The 14,732-nt window shown below is 39.5% G+C and overlaps 1 protein-coding gene across 2 annotated transcripts in view; it reads left to right on the top strand.

Moving 5' to 3' along the window:
• PRKG1 (protein kinase cGMP-dependent 1) overlaps positions 1–14,732 on the top strand; it is a 1,272,686-nt gene that overhangs the window by 79,591 nt on the left and 1,178,363 nt on the right. Inside the window, exon 1 of one of the 2 annotated variants that reach the window (XM_024121260.3) lies at positions 8,319–9,134. The exons of the other annotated variant lie outside the window; for it this stretch is intronic. Within the exon in view, the coding sequence (XP_023977028.1) occupies positions 8,824–9,134 (311 nt within the window). The 5' untranslated portion in view covers positions 8,319–8,823. Of the gene's footprint in view, positions 1–8,318; positions 9,135–14,732 lie in introns of those variants that run through there. 2 annotated transcript variants of the gene reach the window in all.

The raw sequence follows: 14,732 nt of genomic DNA, 5'->3' as shown, positions 1-14,732 counted from the left end.
AAAATTAAAAATTCTGAAAAAATAATAGAGAAAAATCTGTTTTATTGAATTTTTTCAGTGTCTCCCAAACATTTTTGGCCATGGAACCCTTTTTGGTTATACTAATAACCATTTGAAGGAACTAGTATTCTTTTAGTTCATATTTTGAGGAAGTACTGGGTTGTAGTGTATGTTCTGATGGGTGAGGGCTCTCAATTAGAGTTACTGGGTTGCTAGCAAAGCTGTCCATTGACCACTGAGTTGAGCTTTTGTACCAGCTGTTACCATATGCTTTTTCTTGGTTATTTGTGTTTTCTTCATCAATTATTCCAATTTCTCAAAATTGGCTATTCCCTCATTCCAGAATTTGAAAATTATGTAATGTGTTAATAATTTGCTTGTAGATAGGTTAGTGATAAAAGATCATATACTTAGAATATTAAAGTACAAAATTATTTTATTTGAAAATATTAATGTAATACAAATTTTAAGTGCTATGTATTTCAATGCATTTTAAAATACATCTTTACTGTCTTTGTTTTTTTTCTTTGCAAAAGTTTTGTAGGGTACTCCAGTAGAACATACTAAATGAATAAAATCACATTTTGGCATATTCTAAAGTTAAATGGTCAAAATGTCATTGATTATTAAAAATGTCAAATGGTCTCAGACCAATTATATGATTTCAGGGACTCAAACAAGTGTCACTGTTTGAATTCTGAGAGTTCACAGTTTAGGTGTTACCTTTTAATTTCTGTGAGTTGCAGACAAATTTTCTCTTTCTTGGTAATGATGTCTTTCATATTTTAAGGACTTTTAAAACTTTGTAATGTGAGGACACCTGAGTTGTGTGTCTGGAAAGAGAAAAAGAGAGATGGTTTACTTTATTTCCCCATATAGATCTTTGTCAAATAAGGTGGATGCAAAAAATGCATCCACCTCATGTACCTGCCTTTACTTTGACATAAACAAGGGTTGATTTGGAGAGTGTGGTGGTGTGGTTTAGATTTCATACCTGTGAGGCACGTGTGAACACACACACATACACACACACACACACACGCGCGCGCACACTCTCTGTCTCTCTCCTTCATGTAATGTAGATCCCCAAAGTAGCAACAAAAGTTCCATATGGTTTGAGTATATGGAGAAGCAAACTACAACTAATTAGACGTTTCAAAGACGTTTTATTATATTTTGTTCTCTGCAGCAAATTAAAGTGTTCTGAATTGACTTTAACAACTATTAATTTTTAAGAGATAAGAGGATTTTCATGTGAACTGAATCAGGCTTCTATGTACAGTATAAATAAAATGGCCATTGAATGCATATTATAACTTTCAGAACACTGTGCTGAGAATTAGGAGACTTGGGTTTTAAACTCTGCCTTGGGTGAGTCATTTAACTTCCTTGGCCTTTAACTTTCCTGAAATTTGAAATGAGGAGGTTGAATTACATAATCTCTCTGGTACATTCCAGCTCAAAATTCTGTGATATCCATTATTAGTAAAGAATAAGACCTTTGCTTTGTTTGCTTTGTTTGTTTAAGAGGTGAGGAAGGGTGGGATGTCAAACCATGGCAGATGTTGTCATCAGTCCTTCAGTTCTTTGTATTTTGGGAGTGCCCGTGAGGGGGGCAAAAAGTAACTGAAATAATGGGCCATGTGTGAGTTTCAGTTCTGTGACAGCTGAGAGTTACTTGCTGGGTACTGAGAGAGGGTCTGACCAGTGGACACTGCAAAGTGGAAATGAGCAGTTTTCACCAAGTTCTCTATGTGCCTAGCAGCAGCAATTGCTTTTAACCTTCCACAAATAAATTTTTGAAGGTTACCCTGTCATTTTTTCCACTTAAAATTGGTATTTAACATGGATGCTTTTCTAAGGAAGATAGATAGAATTTTGACTGTACTATATTCTATGAAAAACTTAGATGAATTTTTCATAATAACTCCTTAAATTAACTCTGATCTTTGAGTAAAAACATTCTTACATATTGCAATGACTCAAACAAACACTACTTCTTCTGCTTAATACCAACAAAAGTGTAGAAATCCCTATTTTTTATTTATTTGTATGGGGCATTAAAACCATATGATATTTTACATATTGTTGTTTTAGGCAACTTATTTATTGTATAGGTGTTTGCATGTTTGTCTGTTAAGTTTAAATTTGAGCAACTAATATTTAAGGTATTCTTACCTACCAGTCTGTGCTTTGAAAAATGAATATTAAAAAAATCTAGTCTGGACAAGGGAGAAATTATTCTTTTCTAGAAATATACATTGGGCAAAATGACTGATAATTTTACATTTGGTTACAAATACATAGCAGATAGTGTATGCATCCTTGTTCCAAGGGTAATGCTTTCATAAATATCAGGTACCATATTTTGGCCCTAGAAATGATATCTATTTGTTTTACCAGCCTACTACTTCATTTGCCTATCATTAGAGATGGATTTTTGGATTTCCATCTCATGATTATATAAAAATCAAACATCAGGAGTTTCTTTAATTTGAAGCTAGTTAAGTTCATGAGAGTGAAGATTTCTATATATGTCCCTACTGTATCTTTTTTTTTTTTTTTTTTTTTTTTTTTTTTTTTCCCGGTACACGGGCCTCTCACTGTTGTGGCCTCTCCCGTTGCGGAGCACAGGCTCCGGATGCGCAGGCTCAGTGGCCATGGCTCACGGGGCCTAGCCGCTCCGCGGCATGTGGGATCTTCCCGGACCGGGGCACGAACCCGTGTCCCCTGCATCGGCAGGCGGACTCTCAACCATTGCGCCACCAGGGAAGCCTCCCCTACTGTATCTTTTTGACTGCAGCTTCCCCTCTCCTCCAAATCTCTGACATTCTCACAGTCGAAACAAATGTCTTGCCATCTTTCTCTTGCCCAGTTCATTCAAGTTATTTACTGATAAAACTCCGATTCACTCAAACTTCTATTTTGTTTTTCTTACATCTTCAGTACTTTCCCACCTTACTAATTTTAGTATGTTCGCTAGCAAAATGTGGTTTTTCACTTTTACTTTAAATTTTGATTACAGTTTTGAGCAAGCCAGTATGTTTACCAGTAATAGTAACCTTCATTATCTAGATTCTTAGGGTTACTTGTTACTTCTAGCAATTTTGATTACAAAACAAGTGGGAAGAAAATGGCCAAGTTATATCAGCTGCTAAATGCTATTTAAAATAAAAGCGACAATAAAAAAATAATTGACTCAGAGCTATTCTCCTCTAAGTCACATGCTGTCAAATATGTTTTCAAATGCAAAATTACCTTTGCAAATATTTTTGAATATTTTGTGGGAAATATTGATGCATTGAGTTAGGAAATGATGTACATTTAATATGCCAGAAAAATCACTGAAATGGAATTGAGAAACTAATTTATTAATCAGATATGGGAGATATTATTATGTTGCATTCTCATGCATATATTCACTGGACTTAAAATGCAGTAAAATATTTTGTGAAGAAAGCATTTTAAATGCTGTTTTATGCATTAAAAATGTTTCCATTTATGAAAGAACCACGGAAAACTTAATACTTTTCTTCTTAAAAAACTTTTATTTCTTTTGGTCTTTGGAAATGGTCAGCTGAGTAAAGAGTACAAAGAAATTGTCTTCTTGGAAGATAGTGCATGGATTTCCATGCACATTAGTTTAGGCTGGGGTCCAATAATAACTTACCATCATCTTAAGCAGTGGAATATAAGAATTCATTTCAAGTAATATTAACTATGACACTAATTCGGTATTAAAACTCTAAGCACATTAGCAAGTATGGTACAATGCGCTATTACTTTCCAAGTCTCTGCAGTAAGTTTTTCATCATTAATGTTTTATGGTGTTTTTTTTTTTTTCCTTTTCCATCCAGAACTTACCATTTCGGTAGTATGACTTCTAAACAACTCAACCATTAGAATTTTTACGTATATTCATTTAAAATATGCATTCCTGGTGGCCAAATCTAGCCACCAACACAGTAGTAAGAATAATCTAATTTTATAGGATTTAATCAAATAGCAGGAGCTTGAATTGTTGTGCTTAATCTATAGGAAGCCAATCTGTCTAAATTCTAGATTTTTATAAGAAAGATAAACCAAAAAGAGAGTCTTGAATCCTTGTCTAATTTATCAAAGTATAATTAAAATTCTCTTGTCTGACTCATCTCCCCTTACAGTCCAAAGACAATTCCTCTGGTGTATTATTATGCATTGAAATGGGATGATTGCTTTCCTAAAACACATTCACACAAACAAATGCATACGTGGGTTTGTAATGTGCTTAAAATAATAGATATTATTATTACAGATCTTTCTTGGTTTTACTTTTCTGTCAGTAACTTTGAACACAAAATGTGAAAATATAAAATACAGGGGTTCTGTTCTGCAATCCTGAATTATATAGGGCGACCAACCATCCTGGTTTGCCCCGGACCAAGGGGTACTTAGGACTTCAGTTTAAAAACTAGGACATTTCCAAGCAATTTTAATATTAAAACCAAGACAGTCCCAGGCAAATGGGTGCAGGTTGGTAACCCTAAACCAAGATGAAATGGGGCTGAAGTGGAGACAGTTTTGGGAAAAGGAACTTTTAAAAAGTCTTTTCCTGCTCTTTTAGGATTTTCCAAATTTCTCTTCTTTCCACATACCCAACCCCAAAGTCAGGCTAGTTAATGTTAAGTAATGTCTTATATCTCAGGATCCAGAACAAGGCATTAGCAACCCTTGGAAGTCCTGCAGAAGGCAACGAGAGGCAGGGGGTATGGGATTGAGCTCTGCATCAAATGGTTTTTATTTGAATCCAGGCTTTGATATTCACTGGGTGGGAGATCCTCTGCCTCCCTTTTGTCAAATATAAACGGAAATAATAATAATGTCCAACTCGTAGGGTTACATGAACAGTGCCTGTCATGCATTAAGAGCTCCAGGAAGTTAGTTATTTTTCTTGTGGTCTTGATTAAGAAGAACAGTTTTGAGCAAGCCAGTATGTTTACCAGTAATAGTAACCTTCATTATCTAGATTCTTAGGGTTACTTGTTACTTCTAGCAATTTTCTGCAAGGGGAGGCTTCCATGACCCAAAACATAGCTCATCTATGTTTTGTTTGGTTTTGGTTTTGGTTTTTGCTGTTCAAGACATGTACATGAAATGGCAGAAGATAATTTCAAACTTAGGACTCCTGCAGGAAGTGTAGCACCAGTGGAATGGGCAACTGGATGACAAAATTATCAGAGTTCTTTTGAGGCTAATTATGTTTTTAGTGTATGATAATACATTCTAAAGACTTTATTTCTTTTTAATGGCCAGTATTATGATAAAGCTGAATTACTGAATGTCTCATTAAGTGATCCTGAGATTCCATTAAGGAAGGTGTGATAATATTTATTCTCAATCATGAGGGTTGCATGCAAAATTGAAGAGCATCAATGTGCCACAGGTGGGTCTGGCTACTGGTGGAACTTTGCTTCCATTAGAGCCACAACAAAGAGAGACTGCTGAAAGTAGGTTGTGAGTTGACTATGGAATTCTAGCGTATAAATTAAGTTCCTTCAAAATTGCATTGTTCTGTGCTTCAGCATCTAACATCACGACTTCATCCCACAAAGGCAGCGGGAGAGCTCAATATATGCAGTTCCACGCCATTCCAAATTTGTGGTAGCCTAATGGCAGGAAGCAGACTTGTGCCTGATCTGTGATATTAAAACTTAGCCAATTAAGTTTACTCTAAGACATATAGTAAAATCTGTCTATTGAAATGAAACTACAAAACCTTGATTATTTATGTACAATTTATTTCCAGCATTTACCAAATACAATGCAAAAGATAGTTAAAAAATATTGTAATCACTCAAAAGGTTGAGATAGAAAACCGGGGTCCTTCAAGATTTAGACAAACAGTCAACATCTTTGAAAAACTTACTTAAAATATTTATTTTGACTTTAAAAATAGAAAAGCCTAGAATTCTGGATTTTGCATATACAATTACAAAGTATTTAAGGGCAATTTTACTTTTTCATCGTATAGGCTAATACAACCAAATATGTTCTTACACCTTGAATACCTTTTAAAGTGTAAGTCAATTGTAATAGTCATATCTTCTCAGCTGTTTAGTTTCTTTGCATTTATTACAACAGATTCCTGACTCTCACTATGGGATTCATCAAGGAATATATTTTGTATCACAAGAATTCCATTTAAAATGAAGATGTAACATGGATATATCCTATAGTGGCATGTAGATATGATAGCTTAAATAATGAAAAATATTTACATAACAGTGGAAGAAACTTCACTTTTGTTAAAAAAAATCAAAAACAAAAACCTGACTTTGTTTTTTGGTTGAACTGCTATTTTTTATTTTGGGGGGAAAATGCTTTCGTTTCTTTTATCCTTTTTACACGTAGACAAGCTTTCTACAAATGAAGAAGAATCTTCTCTACTTTGTGCTGCTCAAAGACATTAAGTAAACCCCATTTAAGCCTCAAATGAACCTTAAAACGTAATTCTGCTTAGCAGTTGTCTAATGATGTCCCCTATACATTGCTCCTGATATATTTTTAGACATAAACTCTTGGGCTCCTGGACCCTATAATAGATCTATAGGGAGAAAAAGTCTCATTTAGTCTTAGACATTTTGCCATAGAATTAAAGAATTCCCATAGGTTAAATAAGATAAGAATTTGGCCTTTTTCCTGGGAGAAGGAAAATGTCATGGAAGCTCTTTTAGAATGGAGCCAGTTATACAAAGCCAGAGCACTTCTGCTTGGTTTAGTTTTAATTAAAACAACAATAATTCAGAACTCCTACTTGCTGCTATCAGTATCTGTAAGTTATTCATGATTATTTGGGGGAATTATCCACTTTATATATTACATTCTGAAAGAAATGCACTTCTGAAAATACCAATGTTGGAAAGCAGAAAAATTAAGTGTCATATCATTTGTACTGAGAGAATTAAATCATCATCTGGGTGGAAGAATGTTTAGGACTATATATCCTTTTTCATTTATACTTCTAATTACAAACAAGTACACTTGAAATCAAAAAGCTTATAAATGTGACATTGGCTAGCTGGTTCTGTTCCTTTCTTTCCTCCCCTCCCCCTCCCCATTCTTTTCTTCTTCTTCTTACTTAGGTAGAACAGGCTGTGTATTCAATAGCAAAAGTGAGCAGTTTTTTTGCGGGGGGGACTGATATATATGTCCTTGGCTAAATTTAGATTCCAGTGAATAGTTCTGGACTGCAATTCAGAATTTTAATCTATTTTCTACCTACTTTGTTTTCTTTGGTGTTAAGGAATGGCCAAATAGAGCATCGAGGATTATAACATTGAGTTCTCAAGAACAGTAATTAGGGGACTGCAGTAAAGATGCTAAAATTTTAAATGATTTGGTGAAGATTTAGGTAAATATGAGGAAATTATGTATTATGGAGGATTCTAAACACGATGGGAGAATTACCCTTGGACAGAAAGGATGCTACCTAAGTTGTCATCATTTTAGGAAATATTGAGCAGGCAGGGATGGGGTCGGAGGGTGGGAGTGGGTGGAGGTGGGGCGGCACTTTACCACAGCCCGTCTAGCGTCCTCCTTTTCTTTAAGATTTTCCCTCTTCTTCGAAGTGTGTGTCTTGCCATTCAAGTGGAAGGATACAGCCCTAACGGCTTGGTTGTCAAGGAAGTAATTTCAAAGATATGGTTCCATTTCAGGATGAACTTTTTGGAACTCTGCAATGATTTTGACCCGCCCGGCGCTCCCCGCCCCGAATTCAGTCCAGGGAAAGGAGCAAGACCCTTCCGTAAACTATTCCGCAGACACTGGCTTAAGTGGGAGGGGCAGTGGGGAAGCTGAGCAGCCCTCTGGGGCCCGATCCCGTTTCGACCCTTGTCCTAAAAAGAGTTCATTAATCCGTGTTTGAAAGGAGCGGAAAGGGGTGGCATTCGCAGGAGCTGGCAATGCTGACGGGGGAGGAAAAAAATCAGAAGCTCCCTCCCGCATCCCCAAAGGCGCCGGGATGTGAGCGGAAGCCCCTCCCCTGCACGGACACACTCTCCCTTCCTGAGAGGCAAGTTTGTTTTCAAGCGTTAGCCACCTGTGTGAGGCGCTCCCCGTGCGAAAGGCTGCGTGGAAGACGCGAGAGCTCAGCCACAGGCTGGGGAGCCTTTCTTGGTGAGGCTGGCGGTCCACACACCTGCAGAACTCAGCGCGCTGAGGATGCAGAGCCCGCTCTGCCCTCCCTCGTCGCCAGGATTGTAGCCCCACGTCCTCCAGCCTGGTGTGCTCTGGAGCCGGCTAACGCTTCCCGAGTTGGCGCGGGGTCCTCCCGGTCCTCTCCCGCCCGCCTCCCCGCCCCCAAAGTAGTGCTGCCGCCTCGCTCCGCCCGCGCAGCCCTCGGCGCGCTCAGAGGTTTATCGGGCTCCCCACACGCTCCGCCGGCTTCCTCCGGCGCCCGGCGTGAGCGACCCGGGCACGCCCGCCGCGGCCTCGGAGCCCCCATCCGAGTCCCTTCTCCCGCTCCCCTGCCATCGCGCTCCCGGCTCTTGTCCCTGGCGCCGCGGCGCCCACCGCGGTTCAGCCTGAATCCCGGTTCGACCTGCCTCTTGGCTCATCCCCGCGCTCAGCCTCACCGCCCGGAGAAGTGGAATCTGCCCTGAAACTCTCGGGGGCTGGAGCCGGGAGACTGGGCATGCTCAGAAGCCAGGGCTGGCTTTGGTCTCAAGTAGGAAGCTTTCGCACTCGGGAGGCAGCAGCGACTTTGGGGAAAGTTGATCGGAGAGGGGAGGACGCCCCAAGACGCGGAGCAGCGGCAGGAAGGAGCCCCCGGCAGCCCGGAGGAGCATGGGCACCCTGCGGGATTTACAGTACGCGCTCCAGGAGAAGATCGAGGAGCTGAGGCAGCGGGATGCTCTCATCGACGAGCTGGAGCTGGAGTTGGATCAGAAGGACGAACTGATCCAGAAGCTGCAGAACGAGCTGGACAAGTACCGCTCGGTGATCCGGCCGGCCACCCAGCAGGCGCAGAAGCAGAGCGCGAGCACCTTGCAAGGCGAGCCGCGCACCAAGCGGCAGGCGATCTCCGCTGAGCCCACCGCCTTCGACATCCAGGATCTCAGCCATGTGACTCTGCCCTTCTACCCCAAGAGTCCACAGTAAGCAGGGGTTACGCTCCGGGTCCGTGTGGCACCCTGTCGGTGGGGAGCTGCGGGTCTCTGTATTGTCTGTCGGCCCCCGCCCCTCCCGCTTGCCGTGTCTGTCCTCATCCTCAGAAATGTCTCATTTTAACGGGCACTTCTTGCGGGGCTGTGCACGTTTCTCAGAGTCAGACTCACTGCACCTACGTTGCCTTCGTGTCTTTGTCAGCTGTCAAGCTATTCTTTCTTTTTTTTTTTAAATAAACATATACATTCATATAGGCCACCTACTGTACGTAGAGTTTGAATGCGTCCCCGGTGTGTGTCCAGCTGTGTATGTGTGAGTGTGAGAAGAGGAATAGAAAGCCCCGTCTCCCAAATGCCCTGGCAAACCTGCCCAACCGGAAAATCCTAACTGCAGGCTCATCAGACTTGAAATGAAATGCTTCTGCTATCACCCTTACTTTCTGTGCTTTTGTGGCGCTCCCGGATTTCTCTACATGCCGGCGTTTCTCGCTGGTACCGTTCAAAGCTGATGTTCTGGCATCATCAAAGTGTCAAAAATAAGCAAATACACATGTAAAGGGAAGATTTTTTGATTTCCAGCGTTCGACGACATTTACAATCCACAAATGGAAGCCTAGTCTGTTGATTTTTTTAAAAAATATTTTTTAAATAACATCTGAGGGAGAATATTGCTTATTTTCCTTAAGGAATTTATATAATGTTGCTAATGGGGTGCCTCTGTCTCCCAAGAGGGTTGCATGTTTCTAGGGTCAGATACAGAGAAGTACATTTATCTTTATTGACAACGTGGGCACATTGTTTGCCTTACTCCTGGCTTCTGAAGCAACTACTCTGGTATTGTTCTAGCATTTTAGACAACTGTGTAGTTCTGATGTCAGAACTTGGGCTTCACAACTTGGGTGGGAAAATTGAATGAAGCTTGTTATAACACCACTCAACTCAGAGTTCTTATGGAGAGTAAAGTGGCAGGAGCATGAAGTTAATATAGAATGAGCACCAGATGAATGGTATTTTAAGTTAATAGATAATGACATAATTGATAAAACGAAGGGTTTTGTTACTCTATTCCTAACAGCATCACCTTGGCTGGATGACATGTGTTACATAATAATATGAGGTCCCTGGGAACCCTTCACTTTATAAACACAAAGATTTACTATAAGGAGAAAGAGTATTTGATTGTCTCCATTTGTATTTATTGGATGTGTGTGGGGGGTTGGCTTGTGAGGAGGTACTAATGGCACTTTTGAAAACTTAGACGTGTAACTATCCTTGTTGGTTGCAGTAGAGCATTTGCTGTTCCTCATGCAGGCTTAGTTTAAGGAGAAGTTTGTGTTCTGTGAGTGTGGGGAAGAGACAATAAGGATAAACATTTCTGAGATTCTAACCTCACAGAGTTGCCCTAATAGTTCAGTTCAGTAGATTTAGATCTGCTTTCCAAACCTGAATGATCTGAATCCACTTCAGCTTTCTCCGGTAAGTTAATTTGCAGTTCTGACATGCTTGCGTGTTTTAGCTAATGAGGTACATGGCCATCTCTCCAGGGCCAAGTTTTGCATAATGAAAAAAATAAGTCAAAGACAGCTCTCTGCATCTTTCAGCATTCCATAGGATCTCATTTTAGTATCTGCAGGAATTTGGAGTAACTCAGAGCTAACTCTGCTTTTATAAAGAGACGATTTTAATAGGTTTTATTTGAAGCATGATCAAGCCAGCTGATAACTCCAGTGAAACATTCTATCAGACAAGATCTAAAGGAATCTAGGCAGTAGGGACTGAGCTGTATAATGTGGTAAGTTTTAGAAATCTCTTAGTGCTTGACATGTAGAGCAACTAGATTTTTTTTAAAAATCCATGGTGGAAGATGAAATTAGTGTGGTAAAAAATTCACAACATTCTGTCATAATAAACATTTTATCTGTTGAACCATACTGTGCGTTCTGATATTTATTTAATAACTTGGGCTTTAAGGAAGTCAACTATTAAGGTATCACCGTGATGGTTCTGGTGATTCTGAAGGATTATACTGAATAAAACGATAGAATGAATGTCTTCCAAGCTTAAATAATTTTGGAAAAACATCTGTTCTTTTTTCACACTTACATAAAGAAAACTAGAATAAAATTTGCTTAAGTGTAGAGTGTACCTTTGGTACGAGAAAGAGAAGTATATTGTATGCAAAACGATTATTCTTATGTCATTTGAATGATTGTGCAAGATGGTTCCACAAAGAATTAGGAATTCTTGCCAAAGTGAAGGAGACTTGTTTGAATTTCTGATTATTTCACTATAAATAATTTGATTATACCAACTTACTGGCAACAAGTGTTTATATCTTTATATTTTATTTTTAGTACAAGTTAAATTTGGTCATCATTCTTAAACTTACAGATTATTGGCAGTTTGAGTTAACATGAAACCATCTAAATAGTCCAAAATTGATTTCAAATTCATGGTCATGTAGTTTTCTATTCTCTTTTTGTTGGATATAGGTGACTGCCCAGGAAATGTCCTATTCAATTATCTATGTGTGCAAATATGCTTGTTTACTTTTTGCTTACCGAGGTTATCTTCTGAGGATTAGAATCTTTAAAAACTTATTTTTTTCGTGATTTTTTGATCATTTGAAAAACAGTGTAAAATAAAAATTAACGTAACATATTTGGTTTGGAATTTTCCCTGTAAGCTGGAATTGGAGAGAAGGCTGTGTCAGATTCTAGCACAGAGCTGGGGCACTCCTGCTGCACCTGTGAGGCAGGGGGGTTGCTTTGGTGTGTCTCTTTCACATGTGTCTAGAAATAACCCTTAAGCCCTTTTTCTGCTGTCATTTGAAGAGCAAAGAACTGATTAGCAAATCGGAATCTATATTCTACTGCTACCAAATATTTATTTGAGAAGGTAAAACCATTAGACTATATGTTTTGAATTAAATTAAGCAAATAAACCCTTAAAAATGAAAACTGTATAAAAATATTCATTTTATCAGATCAGCCTATTGCTTATGTATACAGAGTGGTTCTTATGGATTCTAAAAGTAATTTTATTTCATGCTATTTTATTCCTGAAAATTGACTCTAATAGATTAGAACATTCTGTCACTGGTATGTTGATCTAAACCCTTTATCTATTGTAAATATTCTCAAATCCTTTCCATTTTGCTGTCATAGGGCTCTGTGTTTTTTTCAGTTGGTCTATAAAGACTTGAGTTCCTATCAAAAGTTGTTAGTGTCTCTGTATTTTTGTTAAGCTGTTGCTTTTCACCCTGGAGATAACTGAATTTCAAAGAATGATGACATATTTTGATTTGTAATGTTACGCGTTTTGATTGTGAAGCACTTTGGAGAGCTGAGGATAGAAAGAAATATATTTTCTTATTTTTAGGGAGGCATTAATTTTAACAAGATCTTATCTGATTTTTTTTTAAACCTTGACATTAGTACATTTCAGGAGAAATAGAATCTTCCTAAAGGCTGTCTGTTAAATTCTGTAGGAAGTTGGGAGAATTCTACGATTTTAGTGTAATCACAGATGGCATGATATTAAAACATAGATTTCTTCATAGGTAGCAGTTAAATTTCATATATGCCCTGTAGCTCAGTTCAGTACTTTTATGGGATGCACCATGTGCAAGTTAGTGTCATGCATTAGACGAGAATTGTGTAAGTCCTATGAAGGAGTTAACCAGGGGTTAACAATACTGCACAAGTAAATGTTCTAGAAAGCAGAGTAAGGTAAGTCACAGAGGAGATACCTAAGACAGGTGGCAAAATATAATTGAGCCCATTTAATTTTATGGTATCAGAAACTCTTGTGGAAGTAGAGGTATTTAAGCTAAGTATTTGATCGATGGCCATGATTTAGGTGAGTGGTGATGGGGTAAGAGGGGTGGGGTTAAGGTGAGGAGGGCCATCAGCAAAGGGAAAAGACAGCAAAAGAAAGCAGAGGGTACATCTGGGGAACGACAGCAGCTAGTGGCTGTAACAGAATACCGTGGTGGAAATTGAGGAAAAGCAAGTTTAGGCCAGAGAGAATCAGGATGAGTAGGTGAGAGGGCACTTGCGCTTGTTGTTAGAATAACTGAGGGGTGTGTGTGCGTGCACGCACGCAGGTGTGTGCGCACAGCATGCATTTTACACCGAGGACTAATTGCTACCTGTTAATAAAGCTCTGAATCTCAGATGTCACTCCAGTCCACCATCTCCCACCAGCACAGTCCTGATAGTAACTATAACTCTCCTGACTAGGTAAGAGTATTTAATTTAACCAAGCAGCAGATGATTAAAACTCTTAAAGAAACTGAGTTCCACCTCTTTCCACTCACTTCTAAACGTTCCCACTGGAAACAATCTAATTTTGTGCCACAGACTAGCATGGCAGATTCCTCGCATACCCAGGCGAACCGGACCTAGGTGAGAATTGAACCTGAAGTCGATTTTTGAAATTCATCTTTCTTGTTCTCGTGAAGGAGTTCAATTCCAACTTAACATTATTCCAATAGACTATCCAATTTAAGTTTGATTGTTAATTTGACATCATAGTCTATGCAGTAAAATTGAAGTTGTGGCAGCCTTTATAAAAATAAGACCAGGCTGCTAAAACCCTGTGAGGGTGTTTTGGAGCATAGTTGTTTGCCCCTAAAATGCGGCTTATAATGAAAATACTGATAAGCCCTTCAATAGAGGAGCACCGGAGACTGCCTGAGAATATAAATGACCAACTTCTTTGCTCTACTGAGCCACATTTCCAAGCTCCTGCTACTTGTTATTTCACTGAAGAGTTGGGTTTGGATTGCTAATGGGAAAGGGTAGAAGAAGGCAGACGATGTTTCTATTGTTGCTGTTTGTAGGTTATAAGGCATATGGACAGATTTTTTTCTTCCTGTCTGCCTAGCAGTGGAGGGTCTCCATAGTATCCTAGCAACCAGATTCGAACACCAGGCTGCTCTTTCCCCCATCTCTACCCTAGGTGCTGCTGCCCGTCCCAGAGAACTGGGTCCGATGCTGGCACTCAAACCCTCCGACTTGAATGTTCCACGTTCTGAGGACGCAAGATAATACAATAAATAAGCACATGCTGAAAGCAGCATTTACCAGGATGCGCAACAGCTTATTATGCAATCACATCTGTGGCATTTTGAATCCTAATCTGAACTGTTGAGCTGACGCTGTTTACCACCCCATGCCTGACAGCCCTTCTCTACTTCCTCACGCCCAGCCTTCTGACGCCCATTCCCCTTTCCTCGCACCATCTGACTGCATTCCTCGGCATCTCCTTCAAGTGTATTTTCTGGGAAGTTAAATACGTACAGCCTGTTTGAACTCTCTGAGGATATTTTGTTTGTAAAAGCAGAGGGACGTTCTCCCTCCAAAATTGTCACGTAAATATAAACAAGGGCTCAAAATCTGTAGCTACACAAAACAGATGTTGTACAAAAGGTGGGACTGCTAGTATACTCTCAAAAGTGTCTTGTTTCTGAATGGATTTTTTTTTTCTTTGCGATACGCGGGCCTCTCACTGTTGTGGCCTCTCCCGTTGCGGAGCACAGGCTCCGGACGCGCAGGCTCAGCGGCCATGGCTCACGGGCCCAGC

The sequence above is a fragment of the Physeter macrocephalus genome, chromosome 20 (genome assembly GCF_002837175.3).
Source record: "Physeter macrocephalus isolate SW-GA chromosome 20, ASM283717v5, whole genome shotgun sequence".
NCBI lineage: Eukaryota > Metazoa > Chordata > Mammalia > Artiodactyla > Physeteridae > Physeter > Physeter macrocephalus.
The sequence above is the reverse complement of the archived record's forward strand: the minus strand, read 5'-3'. Positions and strand labels throughout refer to the sequence as shown.